The 23,679-nt window shown below is 39.0% G+C and overlaps 2 protein-coding genes across 2 annotated transcripts; both read right to left on the reverse strand.

Moving 5' to 3' along the window:
* Positions 1-820: 820 nt before the first annotated feature.
* On the reverse strand, positions 821-20,364 carry sycp2 (synaptonemal complex protein 2). The gene is made up of 45 exons (XM_034537646.1): positions 20,341-20,364; positions 20,065-20,205; positions 19,846-19,977; positions 19,650-19,754; positions 19,528-19,552; positions 19,178-19,263; positions 18,985-19,079; positions 18,855-18,889; positions 18,622-18,764; positions 18,436-18,488; positions 17,619-17,664; positions 17,321-17,425; positions 17,151-17,211; positions 16,561-16,709; positions 16,353-16,427; positions 16,002-16,088; positions 15,080-15,188; positions 14,808-14,962; positions 14,636-14,704; positions 14,270-14,333; positions 14,127-14,172; positions 13,973-14,052; positions 13,398-13,837; positions 12,490-12,617; positions 12,371-12,407; positions 12,210-12,280; positions 12,076-12,121; positions 11,924-11,967; positions 11,735-11,795; positions 11,289-11,448; positions 11,097-11,161; positions 10,830-11,015; positions 10,339-10,506; positions 8,197-8,350; positions 7,361-7,650; positions 6,151-6,429; positions 5,943-5,994; positions 5,591-5,719; positions 4,649-4,842; positions 4,261-4,355; positions 3,383-3,482; positions 2,568-2,626; positions 1,422-1,500; positions 1,048-1,104; positions 821-877 (listed from the first exon to the last, which is right to left on the reverse strand). Exons 1-45 carry the CDS (start codon positions 20,362-20,364, stop codon positions 821-823), a joined length of 4,836 nt encoding a protein of 1,611 aa, XP_034393537.1.
* A 985-nt stretch (positions 20,365-21,349) lies between these two features.
* On the reverse strand, positions 21,350-23,678 carry ppp1r3da (protein phosphatase 1, regulatory subunit 3Da). Its single transcript, XM_034537263.1, has 2 exons — positions 23,239-23,678; positions 21,350-22,915 (listed from the first exon to the last, which is right to left on the reverse strand). Exon 2 carries the CDS (start codon positions 22,885-22,887, stop codon positions 21,970-21,972), a length of 918 nt encoding a protein of 305 aa, XP_034393154.1. The 5' UTR covers positions 22,888-22,915; positions 23,239-23,678; the 3' UTR covers positions 21,350-21,969.
* Between the last annotated feature and the right edge of the window lies 1 nt (position 23,679).

A 23,679-nucleotide genomic window follows, 5' to 3' on the forward strand; every position in this document is an offset into this window, starting at 1 on the left:
TGACTCTCCGCATGAGAGCGGAGGAAAAAAAACCATTTATGTCATTCAGTCAGCGTTGTTTTTGTTTTCTTACTATTTCATGAACTTTGACAAGGCGGTGTCGTTGGAAGAAGTTGTGCATGTGACCAGCTTCACCTTTTCTTAACTGATGAATAATGTGTCACTTGGACTGTATAAAGACTGTGCAGTCTCTGAGAGGTGGTGTTGGGGATGAATTTTGATATTAACTGTACACACAGTATGTCAAACTGAATGGGACGTCAATGTCTTCACTGAAAAGAGAAATACCTTTGTAAGCACTACTTGTCTTCAAAATACAAGGTCTTTTTTAAGTGGCTTATTTCTTTTGTAAACATTTTTATTTTCAATTAAGAATCAGGTTGAAGACCTATTTAAAAACAATTGATAGATTTAACAATTTCATTGTTTAATTAATTGGCAATTTTCAGTACTTTACTAATCTACATGAATAAATCAGGAATTTGTATTAAAAATGTCACAGAGCCGAACAGCTTATTACTGTACTTACTTTCGAAGAACACACAACATTTTTGAATTCATAAATTTGAGCAAATAATAGATATCAGAATAACATAACATTTCTAATAAAAACAAACATATAGCAACAACACATCCAGGTCAGAATAAACCAAACATATCCAGGTACAATGGATGCGGAACAATCAGTACTCAAGGCAAGCATTTTAAAATGAAACCAGCACAGCTGAAGTACGATGTACATCCTGTAGTGAAATACACAACCTTGTTTATAGTGTAGTGATCTTTGGCAGTACTTTTTTCAGCTCAAAACGTGTCTCCATCAGGGGAAAAACAGAGCATGCAGGCCTCTCTTCACACTCTGGATCTCCCCCTCTTGCTACAAAATGCACATAAGCACAAAGAAATATTCATTTTCATTCAATATTTGTCTCAGACTGCATATGTTCTAAACGGACTTTCAAATGAGTGAAGGACACCAAATGAAAGCCAGCCTAATTGTTCTTGTCTAATCTATGCTGAAGGGTCACCTGTGTCGTGTCTACTCACCATCTCGCTGAGGAGTCTGTCCTGAACTGACTTCATGTCATTTCGTATCATGCACATCTGAGAAAGAGCAGACAGAGCAGCAGGTTTTAGGGGTGGCGACATAGAAGATGACACAGTCGGGACAAACGGGACGAGTTGACACATGAGACAATGACATAAGCAAAATGTTATTAATGCAACTCAGTGAAACACCTTTAGTCAAGACAAGCTGACAGGCAGAGGTAACGTGCTCTATTTATAGAAATTGATGAGCATTCTCAGTTAGAAGCCACCTGAGCTTTGGGTTTACCCAGCGAATTAGATGCTAACACTTAGGCAACACAAGGAAGCACTTATTAGATGTCAGCTGTGAAGTTTCGGTGTGAGCATCACACCTGGGATGTGAATATTCTCTCCTCATACTCCACACTGTGACACACGTTAGTCTGGAGGGCTTTCTTCAAGGCCTCATTTCTGGAGGGAAGGCGACGGACAGTCACACAACCAAATGAGGGACGGACACAAAAAAGGTGAGAAAACACAAGAGCTCAAGGTAAGCAAACATGTTAATATGATATGGCTTAAATGGGAAAGACTGATGAACATTAAATGCACTATTTTCTAAGGACTGCAAAAGGATTTCTGGTTTACACAACACTATCATTGGATGTCACATTTCTAACTTAGTCTGTGAAAGCAAAAAGCCTACGATAAGTCTAGGAAATAATCTGATCTGAACAAAAGAAATACAACATTCGTGCCCATTAATGTGTGTGTGAGTGGCCACAGATAAAGCAGCTAACCCACTTTACCCCATCACTTCTTTGTGGTGCTTTTCAGCACTAATTGAGACAATCATTCGGAACAATTACAAAACTCAACTCAAAACCTTTTTTTAAATGTATTAGTCTTGATCTTGTCAAGTTAAAAAATGATGTTGAAACTTTCTGAACAGCCTCTTTAACATGTTTGACAGGACACTGATTGGATCAGTTAGCCGCTTGTGGGTTGTATTCATTCAATCATACAATACAGCAGTGACCAACAAGACAAGTAACACAGAGCCCTTTGCAGTCAGGGCAGCAGTGCCTGGCTGGATAACAGAAGGGGAAAGTGAGCTAAATATCAGTGAACTTAGTTTATGCTGGAGATAAAAGCATTTTGCATTCGCATGACACTGCCTTGCATCTCCTGCATTTATTTTGGAGGGTTGGTTGTATCCATTGTCAGAAATAAATGCGACACGTACACAGCGCATGATTAAAAAAAAAGTATATCTTCATCGTCATATAAAGAAACACTGGTCACATCCCTTAAAAATAGATTAGGGTGCATATTTAGTTTATGATGATAAGCTTGAGGAAGAACTTATTTTTCAAGCTTTTCAATTCATGTTCCACAGAGTAATCAAGTGTTATTCAACCTTTTACAGAGTATTTGGGTTTAAGCCTGCGGGAACTGCAGTGTGGCAGGAATCACCGCATCAAAATAACAACATGTCTCTTTCAGTGCTCTCACAAACACAGAGGCGTGAATTTCACCTGATTGTTCCCTGCTCCTGGTAGGAATGGAAAGCCACGGCCTGCTTTTTCCAATAAATCTGTGAGAGAACAGAGAGCAGACACTGATCAAGAACGGGTTAAATCAATATCAAGAACGCATCATATTTAGTGGCATCTATATTTAACAGACTCCTGTGTGTGGACAGTGTTCCCCATGGGATTTGTTGAGACTCTGGAGGGTGGACCTCTGACTCTAGGTGGTTACAGGGGAAATGCTGTTTATTTTAAAATTAAATGCATCAATCTGGTGTACTTTGGGAACAAAATTAGGAGGCCGGATCAATTGAGAACTTTGTGCGCTTGTAAATAATGTTATGCTCTTGTTCTAGCAATGGTGGAATGTCACTAATTACATTTAGGCTGCTCAAGTAATCAGAATCAGCTTTATTGGCCACACATACATGGCATTTTACTCCGCTTACACATTGCTCACATCGTATATATGAACTAAAAAAAAGTAATTACCTTAAGTACAATTTGAAGGTACTTGTACAATTACAATAGTAATGCATCCTTGATCAATGACAAAGACCTCCAGTAAATATATTATTTTAAATTATATTGTATACTCATACTGCATAATGAGTATACCTATGCAAATTTTAGTATATTTTGATGGAAATACCTTTGTATTTCTACTTAAGTGACATTTTGAACGCAGGACTTGTAACAGTACTTTTACACTGCAGCAGAGGCGCAGAGTACCGAGTTCATGGGCCCGGGAAGCGGTGAAGTCCCGGTGAGGGCTGCTGTAAAGTGACATGACTGAATGTGTGTTTGAGTAAGTTGCATACAGTCAGGTCTTTCTCCATGCGCTTAAGCACAGTGTCATCCTTCTCCAGTTTGTGGATCTCTTCCATGAGGACCTTCTGAACCTGTTCAAGCCTCTGAGTCCTGTATAGAGGAGTACATATTAAGTGAAGTGGACATCTAAAAGATAAGGCAGACAACAAAAACATAATGTATCAGATTGCAGGGGGGCACAACAATGTAGAGTTGGAGCCTGTAAAACAAACACATACTTACGTACCAACAAAGTAAACTTAGAACTGCTTTGGGAAATAAATACTCGGTATACCTGCTGATTGTATAGTTGTTTTCTCTAAGGACCACATTGGTGGGCAACCAACTATTATACTCTGGCTTAATTAAATATGGGCAGCCATCGAATTCAAAGACCTCATCCACATTGTAGAAGTGATCAAAATATTAAGCCATGACATTCAAACTCTTTTAGATAACACCGAGCTCCGCTTCTGTGCTCAAACACAACAAACACTCGCGTTTCCACCGTTGTCTTCAGAAAGTGACTTCTCCTTGAGCGAAACTTTTCCCATAATGTAGTCAGACACATCTAATAACAATCAGAGCCTGTCAGTAGCATAAACCAGGACTTTTAATGGACGTAAATGACGGTGTTAGCTGGTGCCTTGCAAGTCAGCAAGTGGCTGCTATCTACAGCGCACTCGCTCCACACTGGACCAATTTAAGAAAATGTTGTCCCTACTGGTCAGTTAAGACACAAACATGGTAAATAATACCGTAGTTACCCTTTAGGCTAAATCTTGTGACAAGAAACATCAAATGTGCATATTCATTTTGTAATCTATTAGCCAACATGAGTAGTGGATGGAAATGTTAGCTTTACAACACTAACTACATACTAACTGACCTGTATTTGGCAACTTGCGCGTTGAGGCAGGAGACATGTTGTTGGACGGTCTTCAAGGACTGCTTGTTGTAAACTTTCACCATATTATGACGGCTCTGAACACAAACCCATTTAATAGATACGGTTTCAGCTAGGCCATTATTCAAACAACATTTAAGTGGCTCAGGATTACAAAGTGCTCAGGAAAGGTTATAGAATATCTATAAGACAAATACATTTAATTTATATTTAATAATGTATAATATATAAGACAGAAATCAGCCTTTTGAAATTCCTTTAGAAAAAAGGGAACTACATAATTCTGAATGTCAGTAATGCAATTACTGCTCCTGTTCTCTTTTCTTTTTAAATGTGTATTATTGTATGTGTGTGTATGTGTGTGTCCAACCTGGAACTTTTTCTTCAGCTCAGAGCTGAATTGTTTGCACAGGTTACTCGGGTTTACAGTAACTTTTGGCAACTCGAAATCCTCATCCACATCCATGTCTCCATCTTCCACCTCAGCCTCCCAATGACTGGAGCTCATTGTGTGGGAAGAAGACATCACACAGCTCACCTCACCCTCAGCAGACACCTCAGCGACTGAGGATGACAGAAAGACCCACTGATCTGTTAGAGAAAAATCTTCCCAATTTGTTTTTATTGAAGTTGTATAATTGTATTTTGCTGTTGGTATACAGTAATATCTCCCACATGCAATTATTACAATAACCTTTATTCTAAGACAACTTATCCACTTTTTGGGCTTTTCTAATTGTGACTGCCAGACAACAGCCCACGAATAGGATGGTGATCACAAGATCTGTTCCATGACAAATCACCTGACACTGAATGTGATGTATAGTCGTGGGAAAACAGATACCTGTGCCATAAGTTGCGTCTCTGACAGTCTTCTTCTTGATATTCTGATATCCTTCTCTTATTCTTTCCTTTGTAACTTTGAAAGTCATATCCTTTGGCTGGCTTTCCTCTTCGTCTAGACTGCTTTGCTCTCCCCAGTGCTTGGCTTCACCATGAGGTCCAGTTGCTGAAACAATGAGGAGATTAGTATTATCTCAGACAGTCATTGCCAATATTAGAGGCAAATCAATGAAAAATTGTCATATTTCAATACTGAACACTCTATTGTGTTAATTGTGTAGCATGTAAGATGTAAATGATGAGTTGATAAGTAACTTTTCACTAATCAATCATTTGTTTGCAAGAGAGGCACTGATTTCTTGATGGATATTATTCTACCAGGACATTTGGAAATGTTATTCTAAACTGAATTGAAAGCTAATTTATTTAGCAGTTAACTGCTAATTAGCAGAAAAGTACTATGTCTTACAGGATTTGAACAACTTCCTTGGTTTCATCCGAGGAGAGCGCTGTCCTCTCGTCTTGCTTTTCTGCCTCTTTTCCTTTTCATCTTCCTCAGACTTACTGGAAAAGGAGACGTGGCGCTTTCGACTGGGTCCTGTAACACGAACCAACAGTTATAATACATTGCCCAGATACATTTAACACAGGGGTGCAATCATTAGATTACATTACACTTTTACATTTAGTCACTTTTTTTACTGAATTGCAACATTGTTTCGGTGTAAAAGGAACCTGGCTTTGTGGATAGACTGCACAGCAAATAGGGAAATCCATTGTACAGCTGTCAACACCCAAGTTGAACACAAAAGGCCTTTTACCTGAGAAATGAAGTCGGTCAGACTTTTGATCTCGGTCTGAAGATGGTGTTTCCTGTCAGGATGGACAGTAATGTATTAATCGTTTGTTTGATTGGCTACAGCTTTTTTTAAATCGCTATAGCTCACTGTATGCTCTCATCCGTCCGTCCTTTAGCAATCCAATTATAATCAATCAATCATAAAAACATAAAGTGTGTTAAAGCCCTACCTCTTTTGTACTAGTCACAGCAAGGGCAGCTACAGGGCTGTCCTTAACTCTACTAGTGAGTACTGATGACTGAGTGGATGAAACCCAAGATACTGAAGACACTTTACTGAAGCTGTAATGGCTCCCATGGTTGAAAGTGTCTTCAGGGAGCGGAGACTGAGAAGGAGAGGGAATGGACGGCTTGTCCAGCTCGAGAAGAGTGGAAGTCAACAGGGGCCGAGCAGACAGAGAAAAGGGAGATTGAGGTGCGGAGGGTAGACGCTCCTTGATTGGATTCATCTGGAAACAAATAAAGGAATGGAGAGGGACAGAAAGTGATGAGGAAATGATGGACAACATAAATATGGCCACTCATTTAATGGTTAACTAATCACCATCTATGTAATAGATTAAGCACAGTTAAATGAGAAGAACATTGTCAACCATTTGTTAAGGGGCACAGATGAAGTGCTGCAGTGCTATTATCTGCTCTGCCTTGAGTTTAATAGGTCATTTCAATCATTCCACTGAATCATTCTGATCATCATGTGCAATTCCAACGTTTACTACTTAATTACGTTGCATATTTATCTTGGAACATTTGAGTTTCTCAAATGGCCACTACAGACTCATGCTGACAATATCTCCAGTCCGCGTATGTCCCTTAACAACTGTTTGGCAGTTTGAGATTCAATGTAAACAAACTGCTGAAAGAGAGAATCTCAAACTTAAAAAACGTGAAGGAAGTGTTACTCCTTCACTTTCTCTGCACACATTTTCTCAGCTGGCCTGGGAGTTACAGCCAGCAATGCTTCGGTTACGGACCTAGTTCCTTAAATTCTTTGTTACAGTTTATGAAGGCCTAGTCACATAATAATTCACACCTCCATTCACATCACTCTAGTGATTCTCATGTGATTGTTGTCGATAACTGCAGTGTAAAGGTGTATGAATCACTTGAAGAAGTGAAATACCAGTGAACTCCACACCAGTGATGAAGACTGAGGTATTACTATCTTTTAAATAATTACATTCAGCTGCGATTGCCTACCACAATGAATACAACAGCATACTACAACATATTCTCGACTACACTGCCCATGTGATGTATATATTTTTGGAGTAAAAGGTAGCATGTGGTATTATGCTACATAACAAAATGTAGTTTTAACCTTTAACACCACACATGACAATGACACCTACATAAGGTGTCAGAGAAGTGCTGTTTTACCTCTGCTGCACTAGGTCCAGGGGTTTGACTGATGGGGATCAGTGAAGGGAGAGAGGGTGCAGACTGGTTGGATCCAGTCTTGGATGAGCTCCGCTTTTTTCCTGCACTGTAGAAAGAGGAGGGCCTTAAGTCTCCTTTACTGCTGACTGTAGAGCGAGGTTTGGGTAGCAGCAGGATAGGTGAGGAGGGGTCCTCGCAGAGTTGGTCGGGGGAGGCAGGGAGTGGGGATCCCCGCGGGGTGAAGAGAGGCGAGCAGGTCAAACCCAAGGTTGGGGCTGACCTCTCAGCAGCTGTGAGGGTCCAAAATAAGCACAGATGTTCAGGCAGCTGCCCTCAGAGGTTGGGACAGGGAATACAAGGTCAATATATACATGCTTTTCTAAATATCAATTTACAGTTAAGAGTTTGGAGAGCAATAGGGTCATTTACGTAACAGTTTAAAAAAAACTCTGCATTAAAGTAAGTGAAAATGCATTGAATAAAAGAAATGTAGATAAATACAAAATGTTTTACATTTTTACAGATGGAAAATAAAATATCTCTAGGCTAAAAGTTAACAGACCACGTAAATGCTTTGCATACAATTTAGGTTTACGGTGAAGAATTTCTTGTTAATGTATCTATCTGACAATTTAAATCTTCATTCTCCTTTATTTAATCTTGAGCTAATTAAATAAACATGCAGTGTCACTACACTAAGTGAAAACCAAACATAATTTCGCTATACAATAGTTTCAAACAATTTAAACCACTATGACACATGTATTAGACATTAACTGATGCCAAAATAAATGACTGTTATGTAATTGTTGCTGATTTGCTATCCACAGTCTTACATCTCATCCTCTCGATCAAAGGAGGGGATGGACAGAAGAAGGTCTGGCGGGCAGCCCGGGGACCCTTCAATCTGTTCACTTGTTCTTGGGCAGGGACGACATTTTTCTTATTTAACTTCCTAGTTTCTGAAAGAACATTCTCAGGCCTCTGCTTCTGAAAAGCAAAGTGTATTTGTTATCAACAAGCATGAGGACAAATCTGGAACCTAAAAAGCTCACGTTCAAGACCATGACTCCTTCCCAGCTTTATAGCAAAAAAGTTGCTAAAAGTTCCTTGGAATGTTACATTTTTTGGTGTTGATGATATTCAGTTTTCTGTATCTAGATATGTATACTTTTTTTACTGAAACAGTTTTTGGTGTTGTTTATAATATTTCCACCAGCCATTAATACATGTGCACTGACCACGTTTGTTATGCATTATGTTAGAACTACATACTGTATATCAGTTGTCCAATATGATGATGATTTGTATATTATTTTAGATATATTTCTCTTTGAGTTTAACTAACATTTTCGTTGTGTTTCTTTTAAAATGAACCTTGTATTATCCAATGTCCTTAATTCACACAACGTAGTACTTTTGAAAAGGTAAGACGCAAAGACCTAAATAAAGGGACTCCCACCCTTAGACCCAATGGCTTTTTAACCCTCTGGGGTCCAAGGTCTTTTTCTCAATTTTACATAATTTCTTTAATTCACTTTTTAAAAAGCACTTGCATTTGATACATACCCATGTGTTATACATCAGAAATTGCAGAACAATAATATATATATAATGAAGTACCATTGTCTTTAGGCACAGTGTAAAGAGGTCATTTGGCCCTGAAGCTGAAAAGTTGAAGTTGAACATTTTTCAAATCTCTTGTGAAAACATACCTTTACTCATGTGGATGAACTGTTTTGGTGCTGGAAATTGGTTTACCAAAGCCTTAGGTTAAAAAAAGTGGTGGATATATGAATAGATTATAGATACATGTAATAAATGTCTAAAACCAAATTTTGTAATATCGTTTTTTAGACATAATGGGACTGAGAAATTACTTCATACTACAGATCAAGCATCATGGGATGTATGCAAATAAAAAATTAACATTACAACCGTTTTTGTTTTCAAACAAAATATTTACAATATATTTTAGTCTGTCTTGTTCCAAACAAGAACAGAATATGTCCTATATATAAAAACAAACGTTTTACTAACTGAAAACGGCAGTGTTTTTCCGAAGCGTAAGGTGGGCAGGTCCTTAGTGATTTCCTAAGTGTTCATTAGTTAGTTTCTTACAAAATATTGACGGACACACGATTCCACAAATTACGTTGCAGGGCGGAGCTCAACACAAACGTCACAAGGCACGTCCAAGCTCTTGGCTCGATGTGTGAATCACGTACGATCTCGTGAGAAGAAGGACACTGAAGTAGAACGTCCACAGATTACGGCAACATCCAAACCATATTTCTGTGCCGTTTTACCGCGGAGATATGAATATAACCGCTGTGTAAACACCGTACGCCCCGGCGCGTCCATGGACTCCAGAGGGTAAAGATCGGACTCGTGGTTGCTGTTTGATCTCCTGTATGCATCTGTGGATTGCTGAGAGGTTTTTTTTCCCTCCTTACCTCTGGAACCTCTGAATTGTTTTCAATACAGCCATGACGTTAAAATGAGTTACATATTCTACAGAGCTCAGTAAGGGGAGACCGATGTGTGGACTGTCAACAAGCTTTACAGCTGAGAAAAGTTGCCCGTAGCTGAACGTTTCTTTGTCATTATGTGCCAAAAGACAATTTGATTTCCACCCCTTGTTATTTTCCAGCTAGTGGGATTTCATTTAGAAAACAGAAGCTCTAATAACTCTGAAGTTTGGGGAACAACTGCATCCACCTGGGGAGTTTAAAGTAAGCTCTGATGTAGTTGTATTTGTTATCTTTTGATAGATGCAACCTTAAACATGCCCACAAACTAGATTTGTTTCTCATTAAAATGATGTAACATTATAAATATCAATACCAAAGTCACAGCAAATAAATTATGAGGATATGTTCCCTGATATATTCAGACTTACAGATGCTTTGTGGCATGCAGAAAATACAATCACCTGATCACAAAAAAACACAAGATATAATCTTAATGACCTCTACCTTGGAAGGGGGTGGCTGCCCAAACATGGACTCTGACTGGCTGCTATGATGGTTGCTCTCTGGTATCATATAGCTTTTGGTTGATCGTTTGCTGGCAGTCTTTTTCTTTGTAACTTGAGCAGCATCGTGAGTTCTCTCAGCATTCTCCAAATGATGAGCGGAGGAGTACTATTATTATGCAGACAAGAGACAGTATGATTTTAGTCTATTTGCAACAGCACTATAGATATAGACAAATTGAGCACAAGACATGTGCTCAATTTGTCCTGATACATTACAATGTAGGATTAATCTGTGATACCTTCCATGCACTTGTTTAGGAGAAAATATATTAAAAAGTGACATTGACATTGTGTAAGAAGGTGATCAGGGTAAGTCTGTTTGATCAAACCAATTAGAAAAAGAGTTGTTATTTGTCTTTCAAAGGAGGATAAACAATTATGATAGTTAAAAAATAGAATAGTAACGTGAGATAAAGTGAAGTATGTTGCCTTGGGAACAGCAGGCTTCTCTGACTCCGATAGGCTGTCATCAGTGTCTGGCTCCTTGTAGCTCTTGGTAGAGATGGCTGCAGTTCTCTGGGACATCCTGCCTGCTGCATATGGTCTTTTGGGTGCTGGTGCTAGCTTCACTGGCTTGTGTTGCTGCTCCACTCTCCCCTTCACGGCAGGCCTCTTCTGATTAAACAATGACACACTGTGGCTGACTGGGATATTGCATCATAGACTTAAACATCCAAAAAAACAATACTGTCATACCTTGTTGAGTTTGGTATTGCGCTTTTCAGGTTTTCGAGAGGATGGGGGAAGATCTGGGAAATCATCTGTATTGAAAGAAAGGACCCATTTGTTATGGAAATATTGATGTCTTTAAATAATTGTATGCCCATTCATTTGTAATGAGAATTATTCCAGATTGTGAGCAGTATATGCGTGGCTTTAATGGCCTACATGAAGTATGAGGTGACATTGCTCTCGGCTTGACAGGTGCCTGTCTGGAGTATTTGTTAACTTTAGGTTTGGGTTTCCTGGATGATTCCCTCAGCCAGCTGACATCTGTCGTGCTGTAGTCCGTGTCACTGAACAGATGCTTTTTCACATAGCGCTTCGCCTGTAACACAGAAGGCAAGGTAGTTGAAGACGCAGAGAGGAAGATGGTTTATTGGCCAGCACGTTATGTATTTACATGTTGTAATGGCAGCGTAATAATTGCCCCGAAAGTGACTGTAAGCTATGATACCATTTGGAAAGTGGGTATTTCTACACTACACAAGCTCACATGCAATGAGCATGCACACACGCATGTCTACAAAAATCGAGAGAAAGATATGCATAGTGTCCACTAGCTCCAACTTTGAATACCTATAATAATACACTACAGTGCAATGAATGTATACTTTTGCCACAGGTTGTCCTTTCTTGATTGTGCTGGGCAGTGCTGGTGAGTCATGGCTGCCACTGTCAAACAATAAAGGGAATATCAAATTGGACGGGTAAACTTTTTTGTTTTGTTTTAAAGATTCTTTCAAAAGGTTACCGTTTTCAGAGGCTGCATTTCTTGACAGTCTACAGGACATCAAACCTACCTGCTTGTCATGGCAGAAGTGTAAGAGAATGTTTTGTTCTTTCCCTAAAGAGCAATAAAACAGACTTCAAACACTACAGTGGCATATCAAGTACTCGGGTATAATATAACCAGGTGTCAAAATATCAACTAAATAACATTAGAAATAGTTACCGTAACACTCAATGGTGCATCAATGTTGAATGCAAAAATATCTTTTCTGCACAACAGAAAACAAAGCATTAATGACATACAAAAATACACTGAAAGCCACTGAAATATCCAATGTTTTAACTGAATTGTTGTACCTCTGCCGTGTAGATTTAGTTGTGGTTTTGCTGTGTGATTTAATTTGGCTTACAGCTCCTGATGATTCTTTCTATAGCAGATTAAGATTGTGTTTAGTTAATCAAGTAGGAGAGAAGTAACTCAAAGTTACTCCTCCATATATAAAGTAACAATCACTTACTTTAGCAGTTGATAACCAGCTCATATTGAAGATAGGCCTATTACAAAAACACAGTCAATAAGCGACATTTGTAAATTTACTACAACATAATGTAGCCCTGCAAACATCAATATGTGTACCTGTTGACAAGAGGAGGAATCCAGCTCTTGGGGATACTTTCTGCAGTATCTTTTGCTTTGGATTGGGTGTTAATCTCATAATGACTAGAAATGAGCTTCACCAGGCTGCCTGCAACTTCTGCATCTCTCTGAATAGAGACAGAAGGTATGAGAATCACAATATACAAAACTAAAAGCCATACAATCGACTGAAAAAAGGCCCAAAAGCACTGAAAGCGTCTGACGTGCGTTTTTTGAAGTAAACATATTGTTTTAAATGGCTATACATTTCAGAGCGACAAATGAGGACCCAGCAGCCTCAGTATCTATCATCAGAGCTAAAAGGAAGAAAAAGCTAGGACAACATTTTATTAGAGAAATTAATGATTAATTAAGAATAATACTCCAATGGGAGGTCACATCAGCTACATTAATTCCAATCTTGTTGTGACTTCAGACCAAAATAAAAATGTTTTTTTTGTTTTGTTTTTCATCTGTGCTCAGCCAGATTAGTCATGAGGTAAGAGAAGCTTCAACATGTAACACCACTGGACAACAGCAAGTGTCATCCAAACAACTCAGTGATACGTCTTCCATCTAGTGGATGTGATGTCAATTTCACATTAACTAGTTTAACTTTTAACTACTACTTCTACTACTACTAATTCAATCTTATCCACGTCATAGTTTTGAACCAAGACCGTCATTATTTAGCTCACGTTAAAAGATTACGGTATCTGTAATAACCAGAAATGTTACCTCAATAGTGACCTTTTCCTAAACACTGCTGTTTCTGTGGTCTTGGCATTGTAAATCTGATGCTTGAAGTGCACCATAGGAGCATCAAATGATGCCTGTCAAATGAAGCTTGTACGTTATTGCTCAGTGTGTTTGGGCCTTAAAATGCTTAAAGCTTACAGAATTCATACCGTCTCTTTGTTTGATGGGCCATTATGAGTTTCAACCTTAACATTAGGTGGAACTCTCTTCTGCAGAGCCTTGGCTGTGGAGGTCTTGGCTGGATCTTTGATTACAGCAGCATCTGCCTCTCGTGACATCAGGCGTTGGCTCTTCCCTCTGGAAAGGGCCTTTCTCTGGGTCTGCTGCTCTTTGGAAGTACACAGCACCAAAGCAGACTGAACTGCAGAGTTTGTGCCTTTAGAACCCGCTCTGAGATCGGCCAATTTTCTCTGGGGGACAAATGGCTGCTGTGGTGCAGGATCTTGGTTCCTCTCACTGAGGACCTTCTGCAGGCGCTGGGTGAGTTCAGTATGGAGTTGCTTTTGGCTGGTTGAGCTTGAACCTGGAAGTGACAATCTCTGTGCTGGTGACGGGCACTCCTGCTGTTGTGCCAAACTTGAACGAGGCTCTAAGGAGAATGAATAGTTTAAAAAACAAATTTAAGTGTAGTGACGACACTAGTTTTTGTTCCTAGCTTTTAATAAGCAAAACATTTGGTGACATCTTGGAGACAGTTAAATTATGTCATGACTTCCTTGCCTACCAGGTCTTGGCAGAAAATTGATTTTCTGTGTCGGCATCATTATCATTTCAGAAACTGAACATTTTTTCCAGTTCAAAGTTCTGCAATTTGAACAAATGAATTGTTAAGATATACACTCATACACATACTGTATAAACACAACTACTCTGCTTACATGTTCTTCTCAATTCTGGGTTGGGTGTTAGGCACAACACTAGACTCTGTCAGTAAAAAGATCAGTGAAAAGATCAGTTCAAGATATTCTGAAGAATAACAATGCAGCTATATTTCCTAGCTGAGCTACAGCAATAACAATACCCAGAGACTGTTCTTCTCCATGTCCAGATAGAACCATATTGACTGCTTCTGCCACTGGTATGTTCTGTAGAAAAAGCAGAGAAAACAAATGCAACGATTTATTTTGCACCAAAAGGATAGAAGAGAAATTACATTTGGAGGGCAGGTTGGTACCAACAGCCTCAAACATTATCTGGGTCTGGAGTCATCAGATGTATCCTAATAGTTAATACTAAAAAGATTAAAAACAATATTGTTGTGTTCATAGTTCAATCACATCATACCTTTATGTATGTACACTGAATACAATTCAGAGCGATTGTGACAAAGCAGACAAGTGATACTAGCTCAACTTTATTCATAAACATATCAATTTGGTAGTTATACCTTTTTGTATTTGCCAACCTTATTCCTATTGGACTGTTTGGGAGCCATGCTCTGTAGGGATGTAGCAACCTGAGACAGACGCCATGAAAAAAATCAAAATCACATTTTGAATACTGTAATGTCACATTTTGGACTTGCTGAGCTTAAATATCGTATTCAGTATATTTCATACCTGCTCTGTCATGCCACCTGCTGCTGTGCTGTTAGATGTGCTATTACTGCAGGTCTTAGCAGATGTCCTTAGCGCTCCCAGGTAAGATTCCCCTTGCCTATCACATGAAGGAACCATCTCCAGAGATGGCTTCCCTTTACCCTTGGCTGAAGTGTCAAAAAGAGAAAGAAAATAACGGTCATAATAACATCTGAGTTGACAAACCTTTCTTTAATTTTTATAATTGTTTTGAGTGCATTTTAAATTATTTCACTAATTTCAATTACACCCACTTGAGGACATAACAGCGGAGAGGGAACGGGCACCATGCACACTTCCTCCTGCACTGTTGCTGATGAAGGTGGTAGACTCTGAAAACCTCATCTTGGTTGGGGTCTTCATCTGGATGGAAAATCAGAATGTGTCTGTGAATTCTTTGTGTAGTCCGTGAATGGTTAATTTAAATGTAATAACCTAAACTAAAACTACAATTTTTTTTAATTAGGAGAATCCAAATGAACGTAATAGCGCAAGAGCACCAGCAGAATGGAAATATTGAAATTCTACATTGAATAGGGTCCAATGTCTTCAGTGTCAACAATTCCTTGGTTGGGAAAATATTGGCCAGCAAAAAGCTTAACCTCATATGGCTGGTTCCATTGCCCTTTGCGCCACCTAGTGGCTTTGACTGTTTGTTTTTAAGACGTTGCCTTGCCAGAAAGGCTGCAACTGCAACCAAAAATGTCACATTGTTTTTTATGTAGCCATAACACAGAATGCTAGAGTTGTTACAAAGTACCTTCATCAATTCACCACTAATGACTACTATTTGTTAACAAACGCTACTGAAGTCAATCTAAATTTTAATTTTACACTTTGATTTGAAAGCCTTCTTTACAATCCTTAATTGTCTTTGTTATCTGAAAGAATCCCATCATTTGTAGGCATAAAACATAGCGGTGATATGTAATGTATTGTTACATTAAATCACTTCAAACTAAATAGAGTAATACCTGGACTAAACTATTGTTCTGACTTATCGTCCATTTATTGTACATTTTTATATTTTAACTATTGTATTTGCATTAATTAAAGACCTGGAGAGACTGGTTATGTATGTTTATGAGCCAACTGAACTGTCATTGACAAACTTCTGCCTCGTAAGTGTGTAATAGCCACATATTTGATCTACTATAGAATACAAAACTGTTTCACCTGCGCAATTGCAGACTGGGCAGGTAGAAGGTAGGGGGCAGTATCTTTCTCACTTTCACCAAGGGACATCTGACTCTCTGGAACAACCTGCGTAGAGAGCGGGATGCAATATGAACACACAAATGCTGTCATGCTGATGTGTTTCCACCAGCCATACAATGATTTTGTCTGTAGCAATATACCATTTACTGAACATAACGTACACCTTGTATCCTGACAATGTGATCTAAGCCGATCTAATAGGCACCCGCCCCAACAGTTCAGTTAAGACAGTTTGGCATTTGTCATGACATTCATTGATCACATCATAGCTGCATATTGAGAACAGTGTGTGAACAGACAATTCATTACCTGGGAGATGTTGTCTGTCATTATAATTCTAACTGTAGTCTTTACTACCGATTTGCCCGTCTTTCCCACAAAGCCCTGACAGGAAGAGACGCGTGTTAAAACAAAAGTTCCAAGTTCTTTTCAATATCGTGATTGTATCTAGAACATTTAATAGTTTGGTGCTACATTTTGTCGTCATTATGGATAGGGTAAATAAGCCATGACGTACTTTGTTTTTGCAGTGTCCATAGACAGTACGAGCAGCCTGCAGGATGTCCAGGGAGGAGCTGAAGTGGATGGTAAGACTCAATCCTTCTATCTCACCCACAACGATCACCTCTGACAACAGTAACTGCAAGACTTTCCTCGTGCCCTCCTCTGGAAAAAAACAAAAACACACAAATATTGAAAAGACATGGCCAGTCACATGACACAAATCAAAAAGAAGATGATATATTCTTGAAGTTTAGGGCTCTTGGTTAATTTGTTATGCATGCTTACTTACTACATATATACACACACATATAATAACATATAATAAATATACATATATATATATATATACATACATACATACATACATACATACATACATACATACATACATACACACACACACACACACTTTATATATTCCATTTAACTTATTTATTCTTTATTAGGTGAATTCCTAAAAAAGGAAAAATGTTCCGTCGGTTAGGACAAAAAAAACAAACACTAATTATGACTACGACTACTACTATTACTACTGGTGGTTGACTGGGTGAAATTAGCAGCTAGAGGAAGAAATACAAATATAGTGGTCTCTGTTTTGATTACCTGTAACAGTGTAACTTTTGACTTCATTCTCATTGATACATATTGTTTCCCATTGGCCCTCCTACACAAAAAGGAAACGACTCCATGTTAAAAATATGACAGAACATCTTATGTGTATTATGTAAATGTTGCACTTTGACTTTTCCATTTCATAAATGATTGTGAGGTACCCGTGCTGCTTCATCAAAGAAAGAGAAGTAAAAGGAGATGCTGTGGCTGTCAAAGTTGAAGTCAATCCAAAATTCTTCCAGCTTCTCATCAGCGGGCATCAGCAGCTAACAACAAAACCATAATCCGTCCAACACATCTGATAATACACTTAAACTATTAACACACAGTTAATTTTACCAATCAGACAATGGGTTATTGATGAATGCTATAGCATTGCCCTGCATGTGCTGTCATACTGAGACATTTGTTTTTGTTTCTTTTTTAATTATTAACCATATAAATCCTGTTGATACTGACCTCATGCTTGTCCAGAAAAACCTCTAAACACGGATAGGAGGACACTCTATAGTGCAGAGAGGACAAATAATTATGTGCAAAGAATTAACCACAAGTTTTTTCCTTTGAAAGCATGATACATCACCGGGTAAAAAGGCAGAACTATGACCAAAACAGTGCTAGATTTAAGAATGTGAGATAACAGTTAAATTAAAATATTCCTAACCCAGCAATTCAATTAGATAGAATCACACACCCGAAGAAGGATGTTTTCAATTCACAACAGCGGATGTTTTTGACAGCCACATTTAAATTTTGCTACCGCAAGGAATTGAATATTTAAATATTTCGACAAAATAATCTTTTTTGTTTAGCAAGTTTCCTAACTAACTGAAATTACCAGGAAGGATCCAAGTGGCAGCCATGATAAGAGCTGGACTCATTCTCTAAATGCTAAGAAAAGGTGCTTTCTTAACTCCTAAGGAACATGGCACCATCCTTTACAAAAGGAAGATAATGCCGTCGCTCAATTCAAGTGTGTGATTCTATTTTTGACAGGGGTCTTTAATTGAATTGTATAGCATTGAACTTGTCACTGTACTCATTTTCTAATTGCTATAAAGTTGCTTAAAAAGAAAAAAAATCTGCCATTGCATCATGTAAGTGCAGTTGTATTCTGTTAGCATTGTGGTTGTTTTTTCCTGAGTCCTTATGAATTGTCTTACACATCTTTCCTTGACCTCATAGCATGTTCCATCAAAGTCAAGGAAAAGTGGTTAGGAAAAGACATTAGGGCATAATTGTTCGACTTCAGCCCTGCGTTGTGGTTATTGTTTACCTTCTCCTGTCTCCCTGTATTCCATTGACCAAGTTCAGAAACGTGCGACAATCCTGAAATCACACACTTATATCAAATTCTATGTAGCTAAGCTCCTGCTGTGGTGTTATGACAATACATTACCATTGTAGTGCAAAAGATTATAAATGCAAATAAAATGCAAAGGTTAATGGTTAATGTTTTTACCGTCTCAAACTCAGAATCTTTGATCTTGACTAGGGCATTGGCCACATGCTCCATGCTGAACCATTGATCTGCCAGTTCCTTCCTCTGGTCAGGAGTGGCCATTCTGCACAATGCCTCCATCAGGGCTGTCTGCAAGTCGTAATCTGACGCAAACAAAGTGTGTTGTACATGTTTGTGTCCATGTATGGTTCCGGGTGAAGTAGGATGGAACTATTTAAAAAAAAGATACTTACCACCCCCCTTCAATATCTGACCAGCCAACTTCATCCTGAAGAAATGTAGTGAACAAGCAACATTTGAAGAGTATGTGGTTCAAAAGTGAATAATAATTATCCTTACTATGAGGAAACGCCCATGTCATACATGATATCTGAAGCCTCCTTTGATGTTAGGATCTTCCTCTCTTTCTTAAGCTCCACTGGAATCTTGTCCAGAATTAAGTTAAATTTGCGAATTGCCTGTTCGGACATGGTTTGCAAATTAATTTATGAACAAAAACACAATTGACAGTTTGTAATGCTACTCCAAAAAAGGAGTTATCAAAACCATTTCAAACCTCTTTTTGGATCAGGATGTAGATTCTGGGGTCTACTGCCAATTGACCAACAGGGTACAGGAAGGACTCTGTGATTTTGCATGTTCCTGCAAAAAGAAAAACATGTGTGGCAATACTGTGAATAGAGAAAGTATTTACTTATATATCATGATTCATCATGAAAGTTGATGTGGTCCTAAGAAGCTCATTAAATATGATCAATGCCTATTCCACACATACAATAACTGTGTTGGATAACTAATGAAGTTCTTAAACAAAGTTTCCATATACTCCACTTGGGTCCTAAAATGGGCTGAAGATGAAACACATATACTGAGGACAAATAAGGAAAATAAAATGTACAAGCATACCCTCTTTGCATGCTTTATGAACCACCTGTAACAAAGAGGTAAGAAATATGTTTACGTTATGAACACTAATGTGAGTGGTCCATTGTTGAATTATACAAGGTGTGTTTTACTGTTCAGCTCACCATTAAGGCATCAAAGAATTCCTCAGACAGATTGAACAAGGTCTCGTCCCATTTCGGGCCACATTCGATCCACAGTTTCCTGCATTTCCCAAACCACTGCACCATGTGCACACAACCAGGTTTAATAAACAACTGACTTAGTACTTTGACCTGTGCAGCAGTACTCACACACTATGTGTATTACATGTATACTTATCTTGTTCAGCAGGCCTTGAGCTATTAATCCTGACAGCCCTTGGCAGCCACCAGGTAGTTTCAGGTGTTTCCCGTACTTGTAAAGGATAGCAAGACCCAAACTGGCTGACTTGGAATCTTTTTTATCCAAACTCTAAATAAACAATAAAGATGTGGTTTAATTAAACCCACACAACAGAGCAGCAACCTGGCATATCGAGTGTACTGGGATACATCTCACCCTGCTAACAAGTGTATCCAATTTGGGGAGAAACTGTGCAGAACATGTTATGGGGGGCCCTTCATGGATGTTCCTTTGCACAAACACATCCAGTGCTTGGACATCCCCACTCCTTAGCACTTCATCGATGACTTTCTCCAACTGCACATGAAAAGGGTTCATATCAAAATTAACTTGTTACCACTTCTACAACAACAAATATGTAAGTAACGCTACGTCACGGGACAGGAATGGTAACTTGTCCTTTGTTTTGTTTTTACGGGTTTGCATTCCCACCTGAGTGTCGGGCCTCGGTGCCATTTTTCCTTTCGAGAAACAGCTTTACTGCCGCTCGAAAAGGCTCCCCGGAAAAAAGGCTGTGAAAGGTAAATTGCAAACTAGAAGTGTAACGTTAAATGTTAAAAACAACCTGCCATCTAACGTTACTTGCACGCGAATGTACTTAATGCGACGGTAAGGTTAAAGTTTGCTAACGTTATTTATGCAGTGTATCAAAGTCCATGGGTGGGTTGACATGTACGACAGACAGTACGACAGACAGCCCAACAGACGGCTCAGTCAGTTAGTTACAGATGACGTTGTACATTTAGCTAATCGTTGACAAGCTAACCATATAACATTTATCCGTCATAACTATTTACGTCAGGTGAACCTACATTAGCTAACGTTGCTATATGTAACTAAGGTATCACTGGACACAAAGTTTGAAATAAGCTAACGTTAAACTGAGCTAACGTTAGCTCTGGCTAACTGACAGGTTCACCACTCCACGGTAACGATAATTGTCCTTCTTCTAACATCAACAGGCACTGGATAACTGAAATCGTTGATTTTCTTATGCTTATAAAATAACTTACCGCGATGTCAAATGTCGCAGAGAAACATGACTTGATAACTATTGAACACGGCTCAGGGCGAAACGCGCGAAGTATCTTCCTTCATTGCGCATGCGCACGACTAGCGCTTTTTTAAAATTATTTGAATACAAACCTAACCAAGTGGGTTTGTGACCAGAAGAAAGGGCAACGCTACTACGTATATTCCACCTACTCCCGTGTTGGATAGTATAGTTAGAGCAAGTCCAACACATATATAATATTATTTTGTTAGTACTAAATGTCCCATGAGCTTTCCCATTATGCTCCTGGGATCTGTTCTTGTCACCGATAGCAATGGGTTTTGAACAGTTGTTCAGAAAGGCTAATATAAAAACTATCTGGCAGAGGATCTTTTCAGCCCTGAATAGGAATATAAATTACACTACAACAAATAATAACAAGTGTAACATTATTTGGAACTGTGCTTTATTGTTAAACAAAATACACATCTCTGATTCATTAAAATTGTATCTATTGCATGGTTATGGCATTTAGTTTGACAACATTTTACAAAAAAATGAACTCTGAATACAGGGTTAGGGTTCTTTTGCCCAGATCCAGACCTTTGAATCGGCCCAGTCCACCAAGTATGACGAGTTGACAATTCTGTCTGATGACAGCCAAGAGCCAAATGGTTCTGCAGACAAAATTCCTGCATGGTATAAAAACTATTTTATTTTTAACCTGCAGGAAAAATGAGTGGATTGATCTATACTAATTTCAATTTGACTGAATATATATATAATGCTCACTGGGTGTCACATCCATTCAAAACGGCCACATTAAAGTGGCAGGAAAATATAATTAGAAAGTGCATATTTAAAAAAAAGTTAAAACACATGTTTCTGTTATTGTTCACTCTGTCTGTCTAGAGTTGACAGTTTATCTTGAATCTAACTTGATTCAAAGACATGTTTGTCTAACACAATTAATATTACATGTCACAATGCAGTTATGTATATTTATGTATTGCTGATACCCATCATAAAGTGTTCTAAATAGATTTCATCTACCTTAAGTCAGCATCCTAAATGAAGTGCACCATACTATCCTCGCATTCTTTGGGCACAGTGAGCTTGTAGTTATGGCAAACTAACTTATAATTCTCTCCATAATTGTTGTCCCAGTATTCAACCCCACCAACTTTGTATTGAATGGCAAACTGTAACACTGCTCCTGGCTGCAGGAACGGAGGAACAGGCATGTGGAAACGAAATGTATCACAATTGAGTTGGCCCTCTCCTCCTTCCCAGGTCTTGGTGATGGTGGACACCCAAGAGGCCTTAGTTTCTGAGCAGCTCTTCCACTCTGTAAATGAATAGCGGGCTATGACATCTTTCTCAAAATCCAAATTGAGGACCTGGGTGATTCCAATTACACCTAGTTCAAAACACAAGACTCTCTCAAGACACACTTTCTGCTCATAAAGGCGATGCAGGAAACCGTGCTGGTCGCCAGGTTGTTGGGCAAAAAACGGCTTCAAGTATGGCAAGGATATCTCTAGATGCCTTCCATCTGCCAACTCTGCACCCATCGACAATCTGAAGGCAACATGATGTGGTACAAATGGATCTTCTCCAGATTTGAAAAGCTTGATGTCTTCCAGGTCAAGGCCCAAAGAATCAATAAAGCGTACGCCAACATTTCTGCACTGCTTCTTCTTTTCTGTAGCGAGAGGCAGAGAGCGGGATCGTTGTCGGATGATGGGTTTAGGCGTAGGTTCACAGGAGAGAGTGCAATGAAACTCTTGTTCCCTCTGCAGAGAGACTCGGGGGCTTGGGGGCCGGATTGGAATTAATTTCTTTACTGCACTAGGTTTGTCAGCTTGAAGCATTTCAGTCAGGTTGATAGTAATGCAAGACCTCGAGACACTGCTGTCAGAGCTGGACGTCTCCTCCTCTGGAGGGGGAATCCTCTCAGGTCCAATAAACCACCCTCTGTCCATGTTCTGTGAGAACCGGTGTCCTGCTTACCTGTAAACAAAGTTGTGACGCATTGTTAATTATCAGGCCTCTTATGTCACATTCATCCCCAAAACACAATGTCATTTTTATCTAAAGCATAATGACACTGTTGTAACATCAATTTACCCTTTTTTTAAAAACCTAAAATCTATGATGCTGTGCTGCACATTTAACAAGAACAATGTTGTTGTTGTAAAAATGACAAGACAGCAGGAAAGAGAGTAGGCGTGGACTAAATGCATACGACCCCTTTTTCTCTCTGCGTACAATTTTGCATTACTCAAACTACGTGTAATATGTTTACATAATATAAGATGTTGATGTCACCTCACCATATAAAGATATGAGGCGTTAGTTGCATCTGAGCTGCAGGATGTAGCCGAAGCTAAATCCTACATTTAAGGATGTATTTATTCGAGAGGCGCGTTCCGTGCGTCATGCAGTCTCCGCTGTTGGCCACCGCCACATAACCTGATCTGTAACCGGCTACCTAAAGTTAAACCATCTTCATAAGTCTCGAACACACATACGTGCGTGTAGCATGCCCTCGGTGGAGATCGGCCAAACTGCGCTCCGTTAGCCGGAAGCTTCAAACAGTCCAGAACGTCACAGACGTCGACTGGGAGATTGAGTAATTTAAGATTAGCGTTTGCGTCTGTGTGCATTGTTTTAAACGTGTTCATCAAACACAGTGTCGGCCGTTTATCCACGTAACGTCTCCAATATGTATAGTGAGTAGTATCACCAAAAGAGTGACTGCGTGTTTCGTTTGA

The sequence above is a fragment of the Cyclopterus lumpus genome, chromosome 7, assembly GCF_009769545.1.
Source record: "Cyclopterus lumpus isolate fCycLum1 chromosome 7, fCycLum1.pri, whole genome shotgun sequence".
NCBI lineage: Eukaryota > Metazoa > Chordata > Actinopteri > Perciformes > Cyclopteridae > Cyclopterus > Cyclopterus lumpus.

Bases quoted from the DNA above. Each gene is read 5' to 3' on its own strand.
- sycp2 (XM_034537646.1), bottom strand. From the start codon at position 20,364: ATGGCACCGAGGCCCGACACTCAG. The intron at 8,351-10,338 runs GTAGAGGTCATT...TTTGCTTTTCAG, and splicing joins GGCAGCCACCCCCTTCCAAG to AAGCAGAGGCCTGAGAATGT. The intron at 3,483-4,260 runs GTCAGTTAGTAT...TCCTCTATACAG, and splicing joins GCGCAAGTTGCCAAATACAG to GACTCAGAGGCTTGAACAGG.
- ppp1r3da (XM_034537263.1), bottom strand. From the start codon at position 22,887: ATGGACAGAGGGTGGTTTATTGGACCTGAGAGGATTCCCCCTCCAGAG.